Raw genomic sequence first — 21153 nt, 5'->3', positions numbered from 1 at the left:
CGTAGAGGCTATTCAAAGGGCTTGCACCGGCATACTGGCGGCCATACCGGCCAACGAGCTAAAACACTCGTTCGACATGCTTTTGGACCATGCAAAAAGCTGTATTGAAGCACTATTTTGACTAAAAATGTTTTGAATAAAATAAATTTAATTTTGTCGAAAAAACCATTTGTTGTTTTTTTTTAAGTCCTGTTTGCTTTAGAACGCACCTTGTATTTATGCCTTTTTACATCCAATAACGGGAACAATCGGAATGGTTCGACAAAACATTATGAAAAAAGTTTCTCTGATCGCCTCAACATTGGTCACCCATTTAGGGTTTGCCAGACTGCCTTTTATAGTTGGTCAAGTCTCAACTGCTTAATAAAATAGTTGAAGTAAGTGAGTTAAATTTATAATGAGTTTTGGGCGACCTCAGCTCGACTTTATTGAAAAATATGCTATTGCTGTTAAATTGGGTTTTTCAAAAATGTCATATGTTCAAATAATATTGTTCGAGTTGACACAATCGAAGTTTTAGAAGGTAATATGTATAAGAATATAGAAAAATGTAAAGATTATCCTTGGTTGATACTTAAGAGCCCAGCCTCTACCTTTTAATTTTTGTTTGCTATAATCACTGCACCCTAGCATATCGCACAGTGAGCCAACAGCAATATTCGCAAACTCCAAAACTGGTTTCAAAGATGCAAGACAAAAAAAAAAACGAATAGAAAAGGAATTCTGGCATGCAAATGTGAAAAAGAAGCGAAAGGTTTGGCACTTAAAATAACAATAAAAAGTGGAAAGGCATGTAGCGATCACAATCGACGAGGGAACAAACAACTTCTTGGGTTGATCTGTGCAATTGGTACACTGCCAAGTGCAATTTCGCCAAGCGAACGCTGAGAAAACAAGTTTGAGTGGTAAAATAAAAGTAAAAGCAAACGCAGAATGCGAAACAAATACTACACGCGTACTATATATGTACATATATGATGTACGAGGACTACTGGAAATTTTAATACTTCTTAAAATTATTTATAAGGCAGTAGATGTACTCTAATGCGCAATTTATAGGTTGACTAACAGGGCAAAAGTTCTAAGAAGTTGTGTAAGCGGGCGCAACTTGTTGACTTAAAAAATTATTGCAAGTATAAACAATTAGCCACACTTTACGCTTTAGACCTTAGAACTGTTACGGCCTAAGGTAAGGTGAGTATAAATAATGTGTGCTACAACAAACGCTTGGAAACACTTGCCTTGGCAGTAAACAATGACTTCCAATTAAACAAACAATGTGAGACATACAAATAATATATATATGTGTGTGTATGTGTTTGTTTATTTAGTTACACATTTATAAAGTGCTCAAATTGCTAATCTAAAGTATGTACACACACATTTTGCTTGCACTGTAGCTGCGCCACTTTAAACATTGACATGCAACTCAAGGAGGATTCACACGTTCTAGACTTATGCCAAGTGCGAGTGCGACTACTTAAAGTGCATAGATATTCTATAACTCGCATTCAACTATTTACACAAAAATACAAACACATAAAATACATACATATGTACATACACAGAAGGCATAGAAAGAATTGTGCACAATTTGAGGCTAATTAGTGTTAATGCGACTCCCACACCCACAATGGCGGCACGACAACTCCACTTTGGAGATTGCGTAACTTTGTATAAATTTACAGAAGTGCATGAAGCGCTTGTTGACATGCAGTTTCTTGGGAGCTTCAACTTTGAAATTAACTTGCAACTGAAAATTTGTTGCAGTTGCAATAGCTTTAAAAAGCTTAATAATTTGATGAACGCTATCTGTTGAAACTAAGAAATAACAGACATTTAAAATGCAAAAAACAAAAAATAGAAAAATTATCGATTACACAAATTAAAAAAATATATATCGATAATATTTTATGTGCTGTTGTCGACTTTTTTTTAAAGTATTTTAATAAAATCATCGATAACACTTTAAGTACTGTTATCACTCTTACATTGTTATCGAATTATATTTTTTTCTAATTGTTTTAAGGTGTTTTAATAAAATTATCGATTATATTTTAAGCTTTATTTTCTAAAGTGGTTTAATAAAATCTTAATTTTATTTGAAGTTAAAAAGTAATCGATAATTTTTTTAAAACCCTTTAGAAAATATAATTCGATAACAATGTTAAGTTATCGCCTTGTGTTGCAATAAAATGATCGATTATATATTAAGAGCTGATTTGCATTTACTATTTTTTATTCAATTTCCTTCATACGAAATAATTTAAGTTACTGATGTATTAACGTTTAGCATTTTTATCGATTATATGTTATGTATTTAAGTAATTATCGATTTTTAGTTCGATACGATTGATAGCCCATAATAGTGTACCAGTAAAGAAGATGATAGTGTTTTTCTTAAAATCTTTTATAAAGGCTAATCTATTATAAAAATTTAATAGTAAATTTATCGATTATATTTTAAGAGCAGTTATCGCACTTACACTTTTATCGAATTTTTTTTTTTAAGTTTTTAGTTTTATAATTTTTTGTTTATTTTATACGCAATACTTACTTACACCTAAAATAGTTATCGATCAATCTTGAACTGTTATCGATTTTTAGATTTTTTCAAAGATTTTTATAAATTCTTATCCATTACATTAATTTAACAAAAATTATTATCGTTCTAATTTTTTGTGCAGGCCTTTCACTTTTATCGAATTTTTATTTTCGATAATTTTGAGCGTGAGTTTTATCGATTTTCTTCATACGCAACAAGTTACTTATACTTAAAATATTTATCGATTCTATATGTGTAGATATAAATCTTCAACTGTTATTGAATTTTTGATATCGATAATTTTTCACGTCTTTTAATTTTTCTTCTAATTTTATACACATTAAAAATATTAATCGTTTATATTTTATGTGCAGTTTCTTCTAATTTTTCAAACATTGAAAATATTAATCGTTTATCGTTGCATCGTTGATTAATTCTATCGATATTTTTTCCTATCGGGTCTCTTAATTTATTTCATTTATATAAAACTAACGGAAAATAGATTCATATTAGTATTAAAATCAATTGGAATGATAAAAGTTTTAAATTTAATATATAAAATATGAATGCGTTTTCCGATTTTTCGATAGTTTTTGGTTTCGATAACTATCGATTAATTAAATCGATAAACGATATACGTTAGTTTTAGATTTAATTAAATTAATTTTTTTAACAAAAACAAAAACAAGTTTTTGAACTTGAAATATTAAATATTATTAACCCAAATCTTAAAAAGTCTAACTATGCATAGAATCGAAGTTTCGAAGTCCAATTAAGTCAGCGTATAAAATTAAAGAAACTGACTGAAAGAAGAGGATAAAAACTCACAGGAGAATTAAATTTGTGGATCATAGCATTTTATTGTTAAATTGGAGCTCCAAGGCGCTATCTTTTGGGGGACATGTTAGTGTTCTACATATTTAATATACGAGATATATTGACACTATTTACAGGAATTGTTATTATCCTTATTATTTACAAGCACCCCTTTCTCCTACCTACTGACCGCGATTATTATAACATAATTTCTCAATTTTTTGTGTCACAACAGTAAGTGGCTGTGCGTTTGAATTACTTAACATGCTTTTTGCAACATCTTTATCACTTGCCCGCTACGTTGCCGTACTGGTGGAATGCTGCTTTTGTAACTTGGCACGTATGCACATGCATTCTGCTATGTAGAGGTACATGCCGCACGGACACTGTCGCTTGCAGTTGCATGCAATATGCCTACGAGCATTATTTAAGTCCTTCATTTCAAACCCAGAACATCTGCCTTTGTTAACTCCAACCGAACGAGTACACATGCACCTGAGTGTATATGTACACATGACAAAAGCCACGTAAGACCGGCAGGAAGTATCCTCTTCTCGGTGTATTGTTGTCCTGCATTATGCGGTTGCAAATAAGAGCACTTTATAAAAGTGAAAGGAAATGCAAGACAAGTGCATACATCCTTTTTATTGCATGTGAGCGAGCTGAAGAAGTTGGAGAGGACGATGTAAGGCAAGAAAATGATGCACCACAAAATTTAACAGCATAATGAAAACCTACTATTGTATAATAATTGGATAAAAGTGGAGAAATTAAGATAATCATAACAAGATAATATAAAAGTAGCCTACGACTCGCCACTTCTCTGCTTGCTGTAATATGTAAGCTCTGTCTACTTTTCAAAAAATTGATACGTGCAAGCAACAAGAAAATTATTATTGATGAATTCAATATAAGAAAGTATGTGTAGTATCCATACTACTCGGAAGTAGTATAACCACGTTCTATTCTACTATCTCTGTTGGATTTTCCAATCTATGTGAGTTATACCATCCGTTTGTTCGATTCGGTATTCTCTAAGCTTTTGCGATACTAACAGAGGTATAAATGGCCCGGAGTCTAATGAAAAGGAATTGTCCTCAAATCGAGCCTAATGAAATAAATGGGTCTAAATAATTTCCATAACAATTTTTTATGTCAGCTATTGAGTGCCTAAAAAGGATGTGGTGAGGGGCATGATAAGCCCAGCTCAAATTAAATTTATTTCCCAAAGATTTAAGGAATTTCTAAGCCTCATTAATAATACCTTAGAGATACTTTGAGAATCAATAACATCTCTTATCTACTGGCGATGAGTATTGTTACAATGCTTTTGACCCAGAAACAGACCAATCGGTCGAATATCGTGGCAAAGCTGAGACGAAGCCAAAAAAACACGTCAATGAAGGTCTAAAATCAAGGTTATGTTGACAGTTTTCTTCGATTATCGAGGTGTGTTTCTCTCCGAATTCCTTCCTCCCGGCCAAACTGTTGACCAGGTATACCATTTGAGTGTTATGTGTCGGTTGCGCGAAGCTATTCGTAATAAGAGGTGGGAATTATGAGCCGACAACTCTTGTTTTTTACACCGCGACATTGACCGTCGCATACTGCATTGTTTCTTCGTGAGTTTTTCGCCAAAATTCTCAACCAAAATCGTGTCGCAACCACATTATTTGCCTGATTTAGCTTCGTGTGACTTTTGGCTATTCAGCAAACTCAAACGACCGCTCCGGAGAAACCGTTGCAATTGAAGACATTAGACGTGAATCGCCAAGCGCATTGGATGCTTTTCCGGAAATTGGCCTTAACAACTGTTTTGAGGATTGGAAAAAATGTTGGCAGAAGCGTATTGTGGCCAAGGGCGTTTACTTTGAGGGGGGCGATATAAATTTTGAAGAATAAATGAAGAATTTTAATATTTTAATTTTAAAATTATGAAGAAAGTCTTACTATTTTTTGCTCATGAGCTTCCGTAATCTGTGACCTTTGAAAGGGTTTATGCTAGATTATCAAGTATTATATTCGCAAAAGTTTCATGTACCGACTGAGATCTGATTAAGTAATTAAAAGTTTGCTAACCTTACTCAGCTTTAAATTCAGCATTAGTAATAAAAATGATAAAATTTATGTGAGCGTGAGTTGTTAAGGAAAATTTTCGAATTCAAAGTAAAAAAACAAGTTAAAAGTGGATAAAAATTATATAATATTTAAAACAGTGATACATATAGTACATAATACCGATATAGCGAAAAATTTAAAATATAAGTCCGGTTTAAAAAAATTATATAAACTAAATACTGGTAAATTGTTTAATAAAATTGGTAGTCTTAAATTAAAGAAGTTAAAAATTGTGAAATAAAAAGTGATTTACTGTTCAAGATATAAAATAGTAGAGCAGGCAAAAATATAAAGTGCCTAAATACTCGTATGCAGGTTTTTAATTAACAGCTAATTAGACACGTTCATTTTATTAGCCTACCTGATTTCAAAGATGATTCAGAGCAGGTGTTAAAATGACTTTGAAAATAAAAACTTTATGATTGTCCACTCATTTATTCTCTGAAACCTTAAAAAATTCTAAAAAATGGTATTTACAAAAATGAAAACAAAATCTCTGAATCATCAAAGGCAATGGAATAGCTATGAAATTAATATATGTAAATGAATGTAAAATTTCAACCGCATACGAATAAGAAATCGTAAAACTGAGCTGTGATAAAACAAAAAAAAAAATTAAAAATAAATTTGTCTACAGCAACTTTATGAGGTTGAATTTTGGAATTTAGAATTGCTTACAGATGAAAGAATAAAGCGTAAAATATATAGCAAAGCAAAAATAGAGCAAATAATCAAATTATTATATTCCAAGCTGGAACATGGAATTGCCATGAACAAAGCAACAAAGGCATGTGTGTATTTCTCTGTTGTCTATGAATTATTTGTGCTAATATTTACGAATATCGCTGATTAAATAGATTGCAGACGGAAATTAGAGCGGATCATTGACGTCAATTTCGTGAGATCAAAGTAAACAAAATGCGAGTACTGAGTGTAAAGGAAACAATAGTACATTTTTTTCCAAAATATTTCCTAAAGGAGGCATTGCAATATGGAAAGAAAGTCATGAAAGGAGGTAATTTATTTTTACTGATGTTCCTCGACAGTTAATATAAAACACTTCTGTGAATTTTGATGAAAAATGTTGTTTACAATAAAATGGTGGTAATAAATTGTAAAAAAAAATCAGAAAAATATATTAACTTTGATGCACCGAAGCCATAATAACCTTCAAGAGTGCATTTCTTATAGCAGAAAAGATTTGCTTTGTTTTAACTTTGATCGAAAATTCTGACCGATGGTCGAATTTGAACAATTTACTGGGAGATTGAACCTTGGGCAATAATCCATGTTAAATTTCACGAAGATATCTTGTCAAATACAAAAGTTTTTCATGTAGGAACTTCATTTGGATTGTCAGTTTGTATGGCAGCTATATGTTATAGTGGTCCGATCTGAACAATATGTTCGGAGATTATAGTGTTGCCTTGGACAATAATCCGTGTTAAATTTCACGAAGATATCTTGTCAAATACAACAGATTTCCATGTAAGAACTTCAATTTCATCGTTCAGTTTGTATGCCAGCTATTTGCTAAAGTGGTCCGTTAACTGTGATTTCGACGAAAGAGTCGCGCTTTGAACAAAAAAGGAGGTGTGCAAAATTTCATATCAATATCTCAAAAACTAATAGACTAGTGCGCGAACTTATTATATATTTAAAAACTACATTTTCTAATCACCGCCAGCAAGGTCGCCAGTCGGTCAATACTATTAAATGAAAAAGTAAAAATAGTAAATATCTTGTTACACTATAAACGACTTATATGAAATTGCTGCTAATTAAATGTGTCTCCTTTTCATTTCTGTCTGTCAAAGTCGGCGTTGGCGCTAAAACGTGATCTTAGCTCAATTTACTTGTAAATAAAACGGCGAGTGCACCGATGACGACAATGTTCGGCGAAGCATAAACGGAGTCAGCTTAAAAATAACGAGATTTTTTTTACTTTATATTGTTTATATGTAAATATGTAAATGTAAAGGAAGCCAGAGCAACGGCGACAAGAGCTTACCACCAACAATCTTTGTGTATAAATGTAATTAGCGTAGTAATAATTGGTTGTAAAAATCGTAGAAGTAAAATAAAATGAAAAATCAGTTAAAAGTGCAGTAAAAATTTAAAGGAAGGTTTAAAAAACAATAGCGTAGAAAAATAGGAAGGAGTTGGTATAGTAGGTAGTATAATATATGTATGTAAACATAACCTCAAGCTGTAAAAAAAAATAAAGTAAAACAATCGTTTTGAACACGTTTTCTTATGTCATTTGGAGTTTGTAATAAAAGGAGTAGTACATTTGTTAGCAAATATATACAAATACATGTATATATTTACACTTTTATTGAAAGATTGACGCTAATTTATTTAATTTATAGTTGTTTCCACACTATGTGGCCCGAATAATTTTTTTGGTCCTATGTTTACGATTTCAATAAACCATTTGTGTAGCACATTTCTTTGTTCAGCGATTGTTTTGTATAATTTCTGAATTATTTACGACCATAATGTTAGGTAAAATTCAACTTTATTTAAAAACGTTGCAATTTTGTCAATTTCTATTATTATTTTTTCGACCATAGGTCACTGTACGGTTTTATCTATCTGTTCTAGAAAGGTTTTGAAAATAAAATTGTACAAGAAAAAAATAGTAAAAAACCCAAAACTTGATTTTTAGAATATACATAAATTTTGAGGTTATGTGAAAAAATTCTATAAACAAAAGTTATATATATTTTCATTAACTACAATATTGCCATATCATTTTTTTCTATAATATACATATAACCGAAAATCAAGACAAAACACATAAAAATACAACCACGCGCTCCCCCCCTTCTTTTTCCCGATCTTGGAATGCCCGGAAACTATTTTTCCTTTTATGTTTGTTATTTTATCCTTCGTTTCCGATGATTTTCGGCATACTATGATTTTTTTTTGTTTTGAAAAACTATCAACCTTGTCTATTTCTGGGCTTTTTTATAGTAAAATTTATTGTATTTAGTTAAAAAAAAATTAATTTTTCGGAAAATTTTTTAAAATATTATGGTCTCTTAAATTTTAAAATTTCTCAATAAATTTTCTGTAAAAATAAGGTTTCGTATAATACATAAATCTTCAAAAACAAGATTGACCTTGCAATTACCCCGCTCCCCGTCATTCGAGTCTAGGTTAACGGAGCGGACCTGGATTTTTATCCGGCCAAGGACTGTAAACTCGGCACCATTTCCCGAAATTTTTTCAGGAATCTTTTCTGCCGCTACAACAACAACAACAACTATTCAACTACCACATAATTCGTATTAATACCGCCAAAAACTGGCACAACAAAAAATACACAAACAATATGTAAATAATGTTTTTAGTAATTTTTTTCTGCATAATTTAAAATGTGCGAATCACCATATTTGACTTACTAATCAAATCAACCGGCATGACAATCGCGCCTAAGGTGCCTCAGTTTGTCAAATCATGTGCTATGTATTATACATACATACATATGTAAGTATAAATATACAATTTTATTCGCATGATGCATACATAATAAAATATAAAAAATCATACAGTCAAATTGACTACCTGGAAACGTGCTAAAATTTCATGGAAATTTGGAATTTTGTCTAAGAAAGCAGGAAAGAAATTTGTTAAGGCTGCTGAGTAATCTCGAATGAAAATATGAAAGCAGATAAGCGTTTAAGTCGATGGCTCAGCAAAAATAGCCCGTAAATTGATAAGAAAGTATATGAAAGTATGCCAAAGAAGAAGTCATACAATTGCTGTTGCTGCTGGTATGATTTTGTTCATTGCATAATTAATTTATTTTATGAGTCTTTTCATACATTTGCACATACTGTTTTAAGATTATATACACTTGCAAGTCAAAATTTTGTTGAAATTCACAATTGGATATAACTACTTCAGTGAAACTTTAATGTCGAATCAGATAAACTACCACGCTTCAGTTCTTCTCTGACAACAATATTTCATACCAATCTTCTCTATAACATATAAAAAACTATGTCATACAGTTAAAAAAAAAAATGTATTTAGCCCTAGACCAAATTTGTAAAAATATACCAAAAAATATGTATATATTAAGTGTTTACGTACTTGGGTACAAGTACTATACTTATATGTACATACATATGTGAGTACATATCTACCTACACAAATATGCACTTTTTTAGTCATTCAATGGATTTGTTGAGCAGGTAAGCCAAATTTATATAACAAAAATTAAAGAAGAGTAGAGTGGTGTAGGCATGTATAACAAGAACAATAAGTAAATATTAGTTTTAAGACACAACTATGGCGCTTTAAGTGATTGCGAGGGTTGGTGCCTTGTCGAGATAAGCGTAAGTCAGCATAGTACTTTAAGATAAATACGCATACAAGCGCTAAAGAGTCAACAATGCACAATTCTACAAACACATACATATTCGTGAGCCTACTGATGATAAAATGCTTGAACGACATAAACAAAGAGAAGAAATAGGAAACGATCTGGGCTTTAGTACAAAATCCATAACGAGTAGATATGTACATTCATAAGCCCATATATAAATATGTATGTACATACAGTGAATATAGTGCTTCTGTCGCAAACTTCAGTTTTTATCGTCACTGCAGTGTTTTATTTTCTTCGTAGTAATTTATTATTATTATGAATATTTATTTATTTATTAAACTTTTTTGACCGACACGCTTTGGATGAGTTGTAATTAAATGCAATTAGGACGGAAGTTAACTTTTTGTTGCATGCTGCTTAAATGGCAATGTAACTAAAAAGCAATTTGCTCCTTATAGTGTTGGAATTGTTGCTGTAAGGTCTAAAATGTTATTGTTATTGTAGCGTCAGAAGACATTTTTAAAATAATTTTGCTGTTGACGAGTTGACAATCCTTGATCGGAAAAAATCGAATCAGTTCCCGTTATATATATCCGATGTATTGATCTTTTATATTTGTTGTTGTAGCGACAAAATAATTTCTTGAAAGTATTTGGATTCGAAAAATACCGCGGTGTTGGTGTTTTACGTTTATACGTGCGTTTTTGTCATTTATTTAACACTTGTCAATTGTTTATTTATTTTTATCAAATCACGTTGTAAAATTGAATATTAATTTTTCAAACGGAAATTACAGTATAAAAAACTTTTCAAACAATAAAAAATGTACACCACAACAAAATTAACAGTAAACCTGCAGTTACACACGTATTTACATACTTCGCACGATAATATTTAGTAACATAAAACAAAAAACATTTAAACAAAAAATTCCAAAGAAGTTGCGCTGAGAACGTTGAATCAATTACATGCGATAATCATATGCACGATTTAACTATTATAACTACTCATATAAAAATTATGTAAATTTTGTGGTAAACGGAAAACGCATACGTAAAAATGCGTAAGCTTTTTTTAAACTGTAAGCAACATGCATATCAACATTGTAGGTAGAGAATGCGCCAGCGTGTCTGGCTGCCGGCTACATGACAATAATCATGATTACAGTAATAAGTGCACACGTATTTACACAAACTTACAAATACACATACATACGTATTAACAGATGAAGATGTGAACAAGAAGTGACTGGAGGCAAAGTGACTAACTGGCAGACAGCAAGCTACCCAGTTGTTAGACAGTCAGCAAAGGCGTCATGTCAATACTGACACGATCTGCGGTTAATTCATAAATTATTAAACAGTCTCTCCAAGACGAGGAAGTGCACACAATGTAAATGCAATATCTATTATAGAGACGGGCATGAACGGCACTGATAGTGAGAAAAATGTGACACGCTCTGCCAACAACAAAACCAAAAAACCAAGTAAAACATTGCTCCACATGAAAGCGTTGCATATCAACCACTGCATAATCCGTCGCAGCGAAGACCGCTGAGCCGCTGAATATGTTTTACATCATTTCTTGTTTGTTTGCTATACTTTTTTTCGTTTACTGTTGATTTACATTTTCCATACGCTTCAATGCAATCTCGTGACTGCGAAGTAATTTCAGGGTAACGTGGGTGGGTTGTAGCTTGCCGGTGGTGGGAGCTGATGACATTGATGTTTGCATTAGCTTGACAGGGGCTGAAGTATTCTTTGGCATTATGAATTATACACCCTTTCGCATGACGTACGACATCTACATATGTATGTATGTATGTATATACATTATGTTTGTACTACATGCACGCATTAAGCTAAAAATATCTGTGCATTTGTTGTTAGTGACCTTGGCAAGGATGTTGTCATTCAAGGCTATTGATATTCCACGTTTTTTGAATAAACATTTAAGCCTTATTGCACATCCCTAGCCATCTAGATACATATGTATATTCGATTAAACTTAAATCTAATTATAAAAATCGTTCGTAGTCACGTTTAAGTTGATAAGGGTAAATTTTCATAAAGACTCACTTGTTAAAGGTTTTTTGATAATCCTTAATTTGTTTCCTTGAGAATTCGTGGAATTCCGTATATACATTAACTACTTTGAATTGATGTGGCACTTCAATGCCAGCTTCCTGCGAATCCATAATTACTTGTCTGCGATTCAGAATATGTGTTAGTTCAGACGAGTCGCTGCCTGCGGAGGACGAATCACAGCTGCCCGGTCGTCCCAGCGATGGTCTACTTCCACTGCCATTGCTGATGGGCACACCAGTTACAGATGACGATGCAGATGATGCATTTGATGATACCGACATTTTTGTGAAAATTATGCTTTTTGTGCGTTAAAAAATTGAAAACTCGGTTCCTCACTTGCACAGGGCGTATTTTCCAATAGTTTTTACCTTGCACTTTATGTTAACGCTGCAGTTGCAGGTGTACACGAATGTTTCACTTGTTTATTTTATATTTCACTTCAAATACTTTTTTCAACGGGTAGGTCATCAAGTACACACCCTTATCAAGTCGGAATACGAATGACAGGATAAAAAGGACAGCAGTGTAAACACACACACAATGTCACTGACAAAATGACGAACACTTGTGAAAACCGATTTTCGACAAAAATAGAATAAGGATACAGAAATATTTAAAAATACAAATACGCGCACAAAATTATGACTTTGAGTATCAAATGCCGCCAGGTGTGGGTGGATAGCAGAAAAATCTGTTTGCTACCGCAGTAGTTTTAAAACGTGATATACAAATATTTTTCAAAATTTTATAGCTTTACTTTAATAATTATTATACCTTTCAATTTTTCCCCTTTCTTTATTAAACTAATTTCCGTTACTTTTTACCGCACAACGAGCGCTATGAAAAATCAAACGTCCGCACACAATCACGAAAATAATTGTAATGAAATCAAGAAACACAACACTGGCCGAAATAGCCTTTTCCAATTGGAGATGTAGGGTTGCCGTACTCCATAAACGCACTAATACATGTTTGATTGCCAGATTTTCACAAATTAAAAGTGATTTAATACATGCGATTTTTGTCATAAGATTTTAATATTACAAATTTGAAGAATATATTTTTATTTACAGCTTTATTATGTTTTATCAATTTGTATAAATATATCTATTTTCAGCTTATTAATTTGTATCACTGTAAACGAAAATATCTTGTTGGTGGATTTTGCATTGAGAAGTCACAGATGCGCCGAAGCATTTTTAATTCAAAACGCTGCAGTACGGCACAATTCCTCACATATTTACTTAGTAAATAATAAAATTAAACAAATTCTTTGAAAAGTTCTATGAAATATACCTGACCTTATGTAGTTTTTGGATTTATTCGAAAAATTTCGATTTATTGGATTTGCAAATATAGCTTACAAAGAATGTAAACACAGATACTAATTTACGACTAAACACAATTTTCTTTGCTAATAATCTACATCTAGACTACTCTTGTTGCCAATGTTTGTTGTTGGTTCGGCTTCATAATTTTGATATAAAGCCATACCACGATGATTGAACGTGTAAAATGATGGCAAGTTGCCCAGCGTATCCCAAGACTTCTCTTGCATATCAACGGTTGCACGTATTTCCTTGAAGTTACCAACCACTTGTATTAAATTGTACACGACCACCAGCAGGCTGACAACAGTCTGCACGATTACCTATATTGAGAAATAACAATATTTTAATATCAACCAAGCGTATTGTGTTAAAACAGTTGTACTTACATCTACAGGTAGATGTGTCCAGTCTTGCTCCGTCAGCCGCAAATAGGTGCGATCTAGAAATTCACAAAATGCAATTTAATTCAGACTCTGCTTCGGCTTACCGGAATACTTACGATGTGCAGCCGAAAAAGCGGCGTGCAATAAACTTATTAAACCGGTAATTAACATGATACGATTCACAATTTTTGTGCCCATTTTGCAATTCTAAGTAACTAACTGAATTTATTGAATAAATAATGATAATTTATGAAAATAAATTGAATAAATGCAGAAGTTTAATTACTTTCTGACACACACTGCAATGATAAAATATTCTTATAAACAGCTGTTTTGTGATAGGGGTGAGTGCTCGTTGCACGTATGTGGTTATCGATTATTGCTTGCTGTAAACAAATTGTGAAAATTGCAGTGAAATATATCTGAAGTGATACTTTATTAAAAAATTTAAATTTATTTAAAGCCACTATATTTTTCTTTTATTTGCTGAGTTGATTTAATTATTATATTGTAAATTTAGTGTAGTGTAGTTATATCGCAAGAAATATAGCTGTAGTTGCTATACACGTTTCACTGGCATCATAACAACAGTGCATGCAAAACTGTCGCCTTGCAAAATTAAATGAACGATTTATTTCTAAATACATACTTGTATAATATCTGCATTTTACAGCTATTTTGTTGTCATATATGCTTTTTTGTATTTATTATTTATTATTACTTTTAATTAATTAATAATTTCATACACTATAGTATTTCGATAACTTATCAGTACTTCGATAACTAAGAAAACTGTTACTCACGGAAATGACATTACTTACCGCCATTTTGTGCCCAGCAAAGGAGCTTTTGCTAATTCGGAACTATTGTGCATTATTTATACGTTTGTGGTTAAAATTATAAGCTAATAATAATGAAATTACTGAAAATGTGAATTTCAAAGCAAATTATTGAAAATGTGCGTTTAAATTTAAAGAGAGGGAGTTTAAAGTTAACTAGTCGAAAAGGTGAAATAGGAATATGGTTTGATTTGGCGTATTTTTAGCAACCTTCTCGAAAGGCAAGCTTATTTTAATCATGTGATATCCTTTTATAATTATTTATGCATAAATATATATACTCATACACATACTTATATTTATAATATTACTAGCAAGAGAGAATATTGATTTACATGGGAAGCATATGCATATTTGGTTCAACATGGCGTGATTGACAACATTTGAAATGGCACAATGCGGTGTTTATGTCAAAGGCGAATAGACAAATTGAATTAAAGGTAATTATAGTTAAAAATATCTTGAATTTCAATTACAATTATATCACAATGCCAGTTGAAGTCGCCGGTTTTTTGCGCAGAACATCATTTGAACCACTATTTGATACCCAATGGTATAGCTTGCATTTATAAAACACTTATATGTATATTAATCTCTAGAAATATCTACATATGGATTTATATGTATATGCACATGTGTGTGCGCAACTGTGTGTAACTGACTCATGATTAAATATTTATAAGGGCAATTTTGGTTATTGTTGTTAAGGTTTATTTGCCTTGTATTTATGGCATATTAGTCAGTGAAGACAATAGTAGCTATAAATATTCTGCTATTGACTGAAAACTTAATCGTGTTTATCGCCAATACACTTGTAAAGGTTTATACACATGTAAATGTAAGCGTAATGTAATGTACCGTTAGCTATATATGTATTTATCAAAGTGAGATAACCGTGTTTACATGTTACAGATAACTGAGATATTGGCAAAGGTAACACATGTATATGACCCCTGTCGTGGCCCACTTGTATGTACATATGTATGTACATTTATGAACATTATGTTTATTTCAAGTATATACATACATGTTTATTGATAACTTGGGTATAATCTTAAATTTTCAACGAGGTCATGGACACTATTTAAGTCAGTATATTTGTAATATAAAGAAGGCAACGTCAGAGACCCTATATACAGTCGGGTCTACGTAATCGGAACAGATCCGGATTTTTATCTGGTCAAGGTCTGTCAACTCGGCAGAATTCTGCTGCTACAACAACAGCAACAACAACAACAGTATAAATGTTCTGCGTGACGAACTGAGTCGATGAAGACATGTGCGTCCGTCTGTATACTAGCCCTCCATCAGATATCGATCTCCAATTCTGTACATGCTCTTTTCTCCCGAAGAAGCAAGTCATTTGTCGAAACCGCCGATATCGGATTACTGTAGGATATAGCTGCTATACAAACTGAACTGATCAAAATCATGTTAACGATCTTTTTATTCACTTTTGTGTTATAGGAACTTCACTTTTGAAGGGTATTACAGCTTCAGTGTGGTCTTTTTTTGATGTTTTTAATTTTACTCGACGAAACTTAAAGAAAAGTAATGTCACTAACACTTTCAACTTTTTTTTCACTGTAGAAACACTGTGCGTGTCTATCTTTTCAAAACAGCCAAAGTCATGGACACCAATCGCGTTCCCACGTTCGATTTTAAGCGTTTTCGTGGTGAATATCTAATGCTTCCCTTACACATGCTAGCGAATGTCAAGTGACAATCTCATTAAAAATTCATAATTTCTAGACTCAATATGAATCTACGGGTCATTAAGCTAAACTAACATATCGATTTCACTCTTCTGAGTTAATTAATGTATGTTATCGTCATATACATATTATCTTTTAAAAACATTCTCCAGTATAGACACACAAAATATACCGTTATATGCAAAACACTTAATCCTTAATTACTCGCGATACAGTTAAACAAAAACATATACATATATACACATTTGGAATAACTTTATATAATAATATTTTCCAACGCAATCCACTCATTTCGCCTAACAGCTGAGGAGCACCGCTCAGCGTGGATTCCCAGCCAATTTGGCGACCACACGCCAACAATTGCTTCTAGTTCACATCATTACTTATTTAGTATGCACTGTGCGAGATAGACATCAGCATTTGCTATAGAGCCTTTGCAATTAACCTAAAAAAAGAAATGTATGCAAACAACAAATACATACCTATGTAGGTAAATGTGTGGGGGTAAATGTGCCTGTAGGCTCAAATGTCGTGGGTTAAGCCCACGCCTCACAAAAATGCATGACAAATAACTTTCATTATATTGTATTTCTTTGTATTTAATTTAATTGTTTTCAAATATTGATGGCCGTAAACTGGAACGGTACACGTATGATGTTCATCATACGCAGTGTCATTCGTCAAGTTGTGCAAGAGTTATCATGTCAAGTATTGGTTCGGCTTGATTGGTGAACAGATTAAAAGTGCAGTTTCTTTGTGCGCTTGTTGTTGTTGGCTATAGATTAAGTGGGGTTTTTCCGTTATTATCGCTGTTGTTTGTGCTCAATATTAAATGAATGCTGATAAATTTGTTTAATTTGTAATTGATCTGGAAAGCGTTGTGTGCAAAAAAAAAAAAATAAGAATAATAATGATAAAAAATATATAATTTTAACTGTAAAATATTCCATAAAAAATGTGAAAATATTTGCTAGAGGCCAGTGTTTACAGGGTGCATGCGCAAAACATACAAAAACTGTTTTTAATAAATAAAAATAAAAGAGTAAATCGTACAAAATTATAAAACCAAGTAAAATATTTTAAAATAGTTCTACAAATTTTGTGAATAAAAACAAAATTTTTATTTCGGAATATTAGTCCCAACATTAATGTGATAACAGAGAAAAATATGCCATTAATTTTGTTAACAATTTAACAATCAGTAAACTTTAAATTTAAAATAAATTATTTTGAAAAAAATTTCATAATAAATGTGAAACAAATTGAAAAAAAATAAAAATTATTAAATGAAAAAAATTGAAAAAAAAAATTAATAATAATATTAAAAAACTATTTAATTACTCCTAAAAAGATATTTGTCTTTTCTGTTAAAATTAGTTCGCACACCCTGTAAATCTCATGCTATACATTAATTACGAGTGTAGTTAAAAAACATATCACGTTTAATTTCAGCAGGAGTTGTGCAGCAGCGTCTGTCAGTAGCAGACCAAGTCGGTTATAATATTCTCAAAACGCTTAATATATAAAAAATCCACAAAAAAAATAGACTAAAAATGAAAAGCATCGTTTGGTTGATTTATGTGAGCAGCATAGTCATCATGCGAATCCAAGCTGAGGGTACGGATATACTATATGTAGATATGTATAAATTGCTTGATAGTTAGCAAGTCTCACGCGATGTTAATGTTGATTTAAAATTTAATTTCTTTCGGCTGAAAAATGCTAAAAAATTACTAAACGGAATAAAACACTTAAATTAATATATTATTTGAAAGTGATGTGGCAGTGAGTGTATGATTCATTTGACTAAAAGTGTAATAAAAATTTATGGAAAGGACATTAACATGCATGTGCAATTATCAGATATATTATTTTATAAGTATGTACAGAAATTCGAATATCTAAAAACTCAAAAGCTCAAGTATCCTTATGTTAACCGACCGTTGGCGCCGATATTTGCAATTGGATATAATAATTTTAAGATAGATCCTCTTGATGTTGGTTTCAATGCAGATATTCAAAATTTGCCTCGAATAAATTTGATCAATAAATGAGGATCTTTTGATCTTAGCAGTTCTTGGCATCAGTACGAAATTTTCAAAAAATCGATTTTTTTTTTGTTGTATTATCGCATAGTATACACTGTAATAAACATTCTCTTAAATTTTGAAATCGAAATTCAAATTATTACGGTCGCTACAGCGTCTATTATAGAAAGGGAACAGAATGGGAAAGGGAGTGAGACAATCTTTCAACGCGTTTTTCTCAGAATGGTGTTTTTCAAAACGGTTTCCACTCTCAAAGGAAGAGTTTTGCAAATATCTAATTGCAACTTGGAGGGAACTTTTTATTTTATTTTTAAATCTTCCTAATTTTTTCCTACGAAAAACTGTCGAAAAAAGTGCCAAATTCCATAGGTTTTGTCAAACCGCCGCCATTTTGTCAAATTAAAAAAAAAAACTCTCCAAAGCGTGATAGCGACTTTCCTATAGATTAATAATCATTTTGATCGATATTTTTTTTATAGAACATTCAGCGATGTGTTCTTTTTGTGTGGACCCCGCTACACCAAAATGTGACACAGACAATACAAAGCTGGACAGACAAATCGATTGCAATGAGCAAGCATGTGTTCTAGCTATGGGTAAGTTGAAAAGTCTAAATTTGTAAAAAAATATTGAGAATTATGATATACTATTGTCGGCAAAAAATAGTAAGACTTTTTAATGTAAATTTTGCGCGAAAACCCATTCGTCTAAATATTTTTTTCCTAGGTTGGTGTGACTGTCAGTGACATGTGTGTGTGAGGAGAATGAAATAAATTTTCAAAAATAAATTATGAATTTTAAAATTATGAACAAAGTCTTACTATTTTTTCCAGTAGAAACCCTATTATCGAAAAAATAAAAAAAATTTAAATCTGTTGAGAATTATAATATATTTTGGAAAAATTAAAAAAAATTTATAAAAACAAAATACTAATATGTTTTGTAAACTATAATCGTTACATTTTAGAGAAAGAAACAGATTACGTATGTATTTTGGAGGGTAAAAACAAACAGAGTTCTCAACTAGAAGCCGGAGTTATAGAAGAGCAATCGCAAGCAACCGTACTACCTGTGCCATTAGCTTTACAAATGGTGACAACTGAGACAACTGAGGGTGTGCCAGATACAACGAAAGAGGTTGACCATCCCGCAGATATTGGTGACAATGGTAATGCAGGAGCAGAGGATAATGTACAAGTTGAGGAGCAGCATGCAGCTGTCGAGCCAATCAAAGCTCAAGAAGAAAATAGTGATGCCAATGACAAATCCTCGGAAAAAGTGAAAGAACCGCAGCCAGTTGAAACTGAACACAATGAAGATCAGGAGACTGCGGCTGGTGTAGAGCAAATAACGAATGTCGATGGTAATGATGGTGAAGATGTGGCTGACGTGCAACCAATGGAACAAGAAACAGCAGCAGAGCCGGAAAATGAAGGACCATCACCGGATTATCCTGCTGATGCACCAGCCATAAATGAGGGTGAAACAAATGCAGAAGTTCAGAGCCCCACTGCGACTGCTGAAAAGCCGGAAGACTCGGAGCAAACATTACCGCAGGAAACAAATGATATTATTGAAGCTGTTGATGAGGGTGATGTGAATAAGGACACGGATACGAATAAAGACGAAGTATCGGTAAACAATTATGACGAACAAAATGCCATGAATGGTGGTACAACTGCTGTGGTGGAACACGGTGACGGTCCAGAGTCGAATACGGGTGAGCCCGAAAAACCCGAAGTCGACAACGCTGAAACACAGGGCGTTGAAGCCAGTGATGCAGCAAATGCTCCACCAACTGTTATGGTGGACAACATTTCGCCGCCAGTGAATGCGAATCAACTCTTGAGCTGCTACTCCTGCAGCAGCACTACGGATGCAAAGTGTGCGCCGGGTCCTGGTAGAGCGATGAACTGTCAACCAATCGAAAACAAACAGAATGGTTGCTACACGCTGTACAAGGGTGAGTGAATTGATAAGTATAACTCAATTTTTACTCAAGTTTTAGTTTACCTTTTACTTATACGTGAAAATTTTTAATTTCAAAAAAAATTATATTAAAAAAAATTAAAATTTCGAAAAAAATTTGTCATGTTGATTGTTTTCTTGTTACTTAAATTTTTAAATTATTTATCAAATTATATTTATAACTTTATAATTTTGACTTAGGAATTAAAAATTAAACTGAAACTTTTAGTTAAAAATTTAAAAAAAAATAAATTATGAGTTAAATCTTCATTATTACAATTAAAAAATAAGAAATTTAAATTTTCAATTCAAAAATTAATTTTTGATTTCAAAATTGTTTAATTAAAAAATTCGCAACGTTGCTTGTGTCAAATGTACGACATATCTATGTATGTATATTTTCCTGCTCACATTGAATAGTACAGAATTGGTCCCCTACACGATCAAAAAATAATATTAATAAACCCTAACCTCAATAACTAAACTCTTCTTTCAGCTGACACAAATGTCACCACACGCGGCTGCATTTCTGAACTCACCAACGAAGGCCTCAAATACTGCAAGGCCAACTCAAAACAATGCATTTTGTGCTATGAGAAGGCTTGCAACAACCTCTTGGCGCCTTCGGCTGCTATCCAAAACACTTCACAGTTAAGCCTTTGGTTGGGGCTGGCAAGTTTTATGTTGGCAACATTTATGCTTTAAGCTAAATAATGATAGAAAAACGTGTTTGCAAAATTTTAATGAATTTAAGCTCTATGTATATACATTTTAATTACTTTTTACGCAAAGTGTGTAAATCCAATGTGAAATAAATAAAAAATTTTTTTTCTTTACATAAATTTTTTTTTTATTTATTTTTGATATTTGTATGGGTGAACTAATCGTTAGAGCGCAAACTGTAATCTAATGCATGTATTGAATGTACATATGTATGTACATATGTCAATAAATAGGTTTG

The 21153-nt window shown here is 32.2% G+C and overlaps 3 protein-coding genes across 14 annotated transcripts in view; 1 reads left to right on the top strand and 2 right to left on the bottom strand.

The window, feature by feature from the left end:
- Positions 1 to 12801, bottom strand: part of LOC105223102 (EF-hand domain-containing protein D2 homolog) — a 50337-nt gene extending 37536 nt beyond the window's left edge. Inside the window, exon 1 of the mRNA XM_011200725.4 lies at positions 11900 to 12801. Within this exon, the coding sequence (XP_011199027.1) occupies positions 11900 to 12189 (290 nt within the window). The 5' untranslated portion in view covers positions 12190 to 12801. The remainder of the gene's footprint in view (positions 1 to 11899) is intronic.
- A 409-nt stretch (positions 12802 to 13210) lies between these two features.
- LOC105223101 (ER membrane protein complex subunit 5) lies at positions 13211 to 13956 on the bottom strand. Its single transcript, XM_011200724.4, has 3 exons — positions 13739 to 13956; positions 13626 to 13678; positions 13211 to 13559 (listed from the first exon to the last, which is right to left on the bottom strand). Exons 1-3 carry the CDS (start codon positions 13818 to 13820, stop codon positions 13323 to 13325), a joined length of 372 nt encoding a protein of 123 aa, XP_011199026.1. The 5' UTR covers positions 13821 to 13956; the 3' UTR covers positions 13211 to 13322.
- An 806-nt stretch (positions 13957 to 14762) lies between these two features.
- On the top strand, positions 14763 to 21022 carry LOC105223100 (uncharacterized). 12 transcript variants are annotated; one of them, XM_029549033.2, is made up of 5 exons: positions 16778 to 16919; positions 17632 to 17793; positions 18704 to 18820; positions 19192 to 20187; positions 20689 to 21022. In XM_029549033.2, exons 2-5 carry the CDS (start codon positions 17730 to 17732, stop codon positions 20895 to 20897), a joined length of 1386 nt encoding a protein of 461 aa, XP_029404893.2. In that variant the 5' UTR covers positions 16778 to 16919; positions 17632 to 17729; the 3' UTR covers positions 20898 to 21022. The 12 variants fall into 12 exon arrangements, with proteins under 12 accessions (XP_029404900.2, XP_029404893.2, XP_049314551.1 ...); XM_049458594.1 differs by having other exon boundaries at positions 16821 to 16990; XM_029549032.2 differs by having other exon boundaries at positions 16821 to 16990; positions 17629 to 17793.
- The last annotated feature ends 131 nt before the right edge of the window (positions 21023 to 21153 follow it).

Source organism: Bactrocera dorsalis, chromosome 1 (genome assembly GCF_023373825.1).
Source record: "Bactrocera dorsalis isolate Fly_Bdor chromosome 1, ASM2337382v1, whole genome shotgun sequence".
NCBI classification, from domain to species: domain Eukaryota; kingdom Metazoa; phylum Arthropoda; class Insecta; order Diptera; family Tephritidae; genus Bactrocera; species Bactrocera dorsalis.
This window is presented reverse-complemented; position numbering and strand designations above follow the sequence as displayed.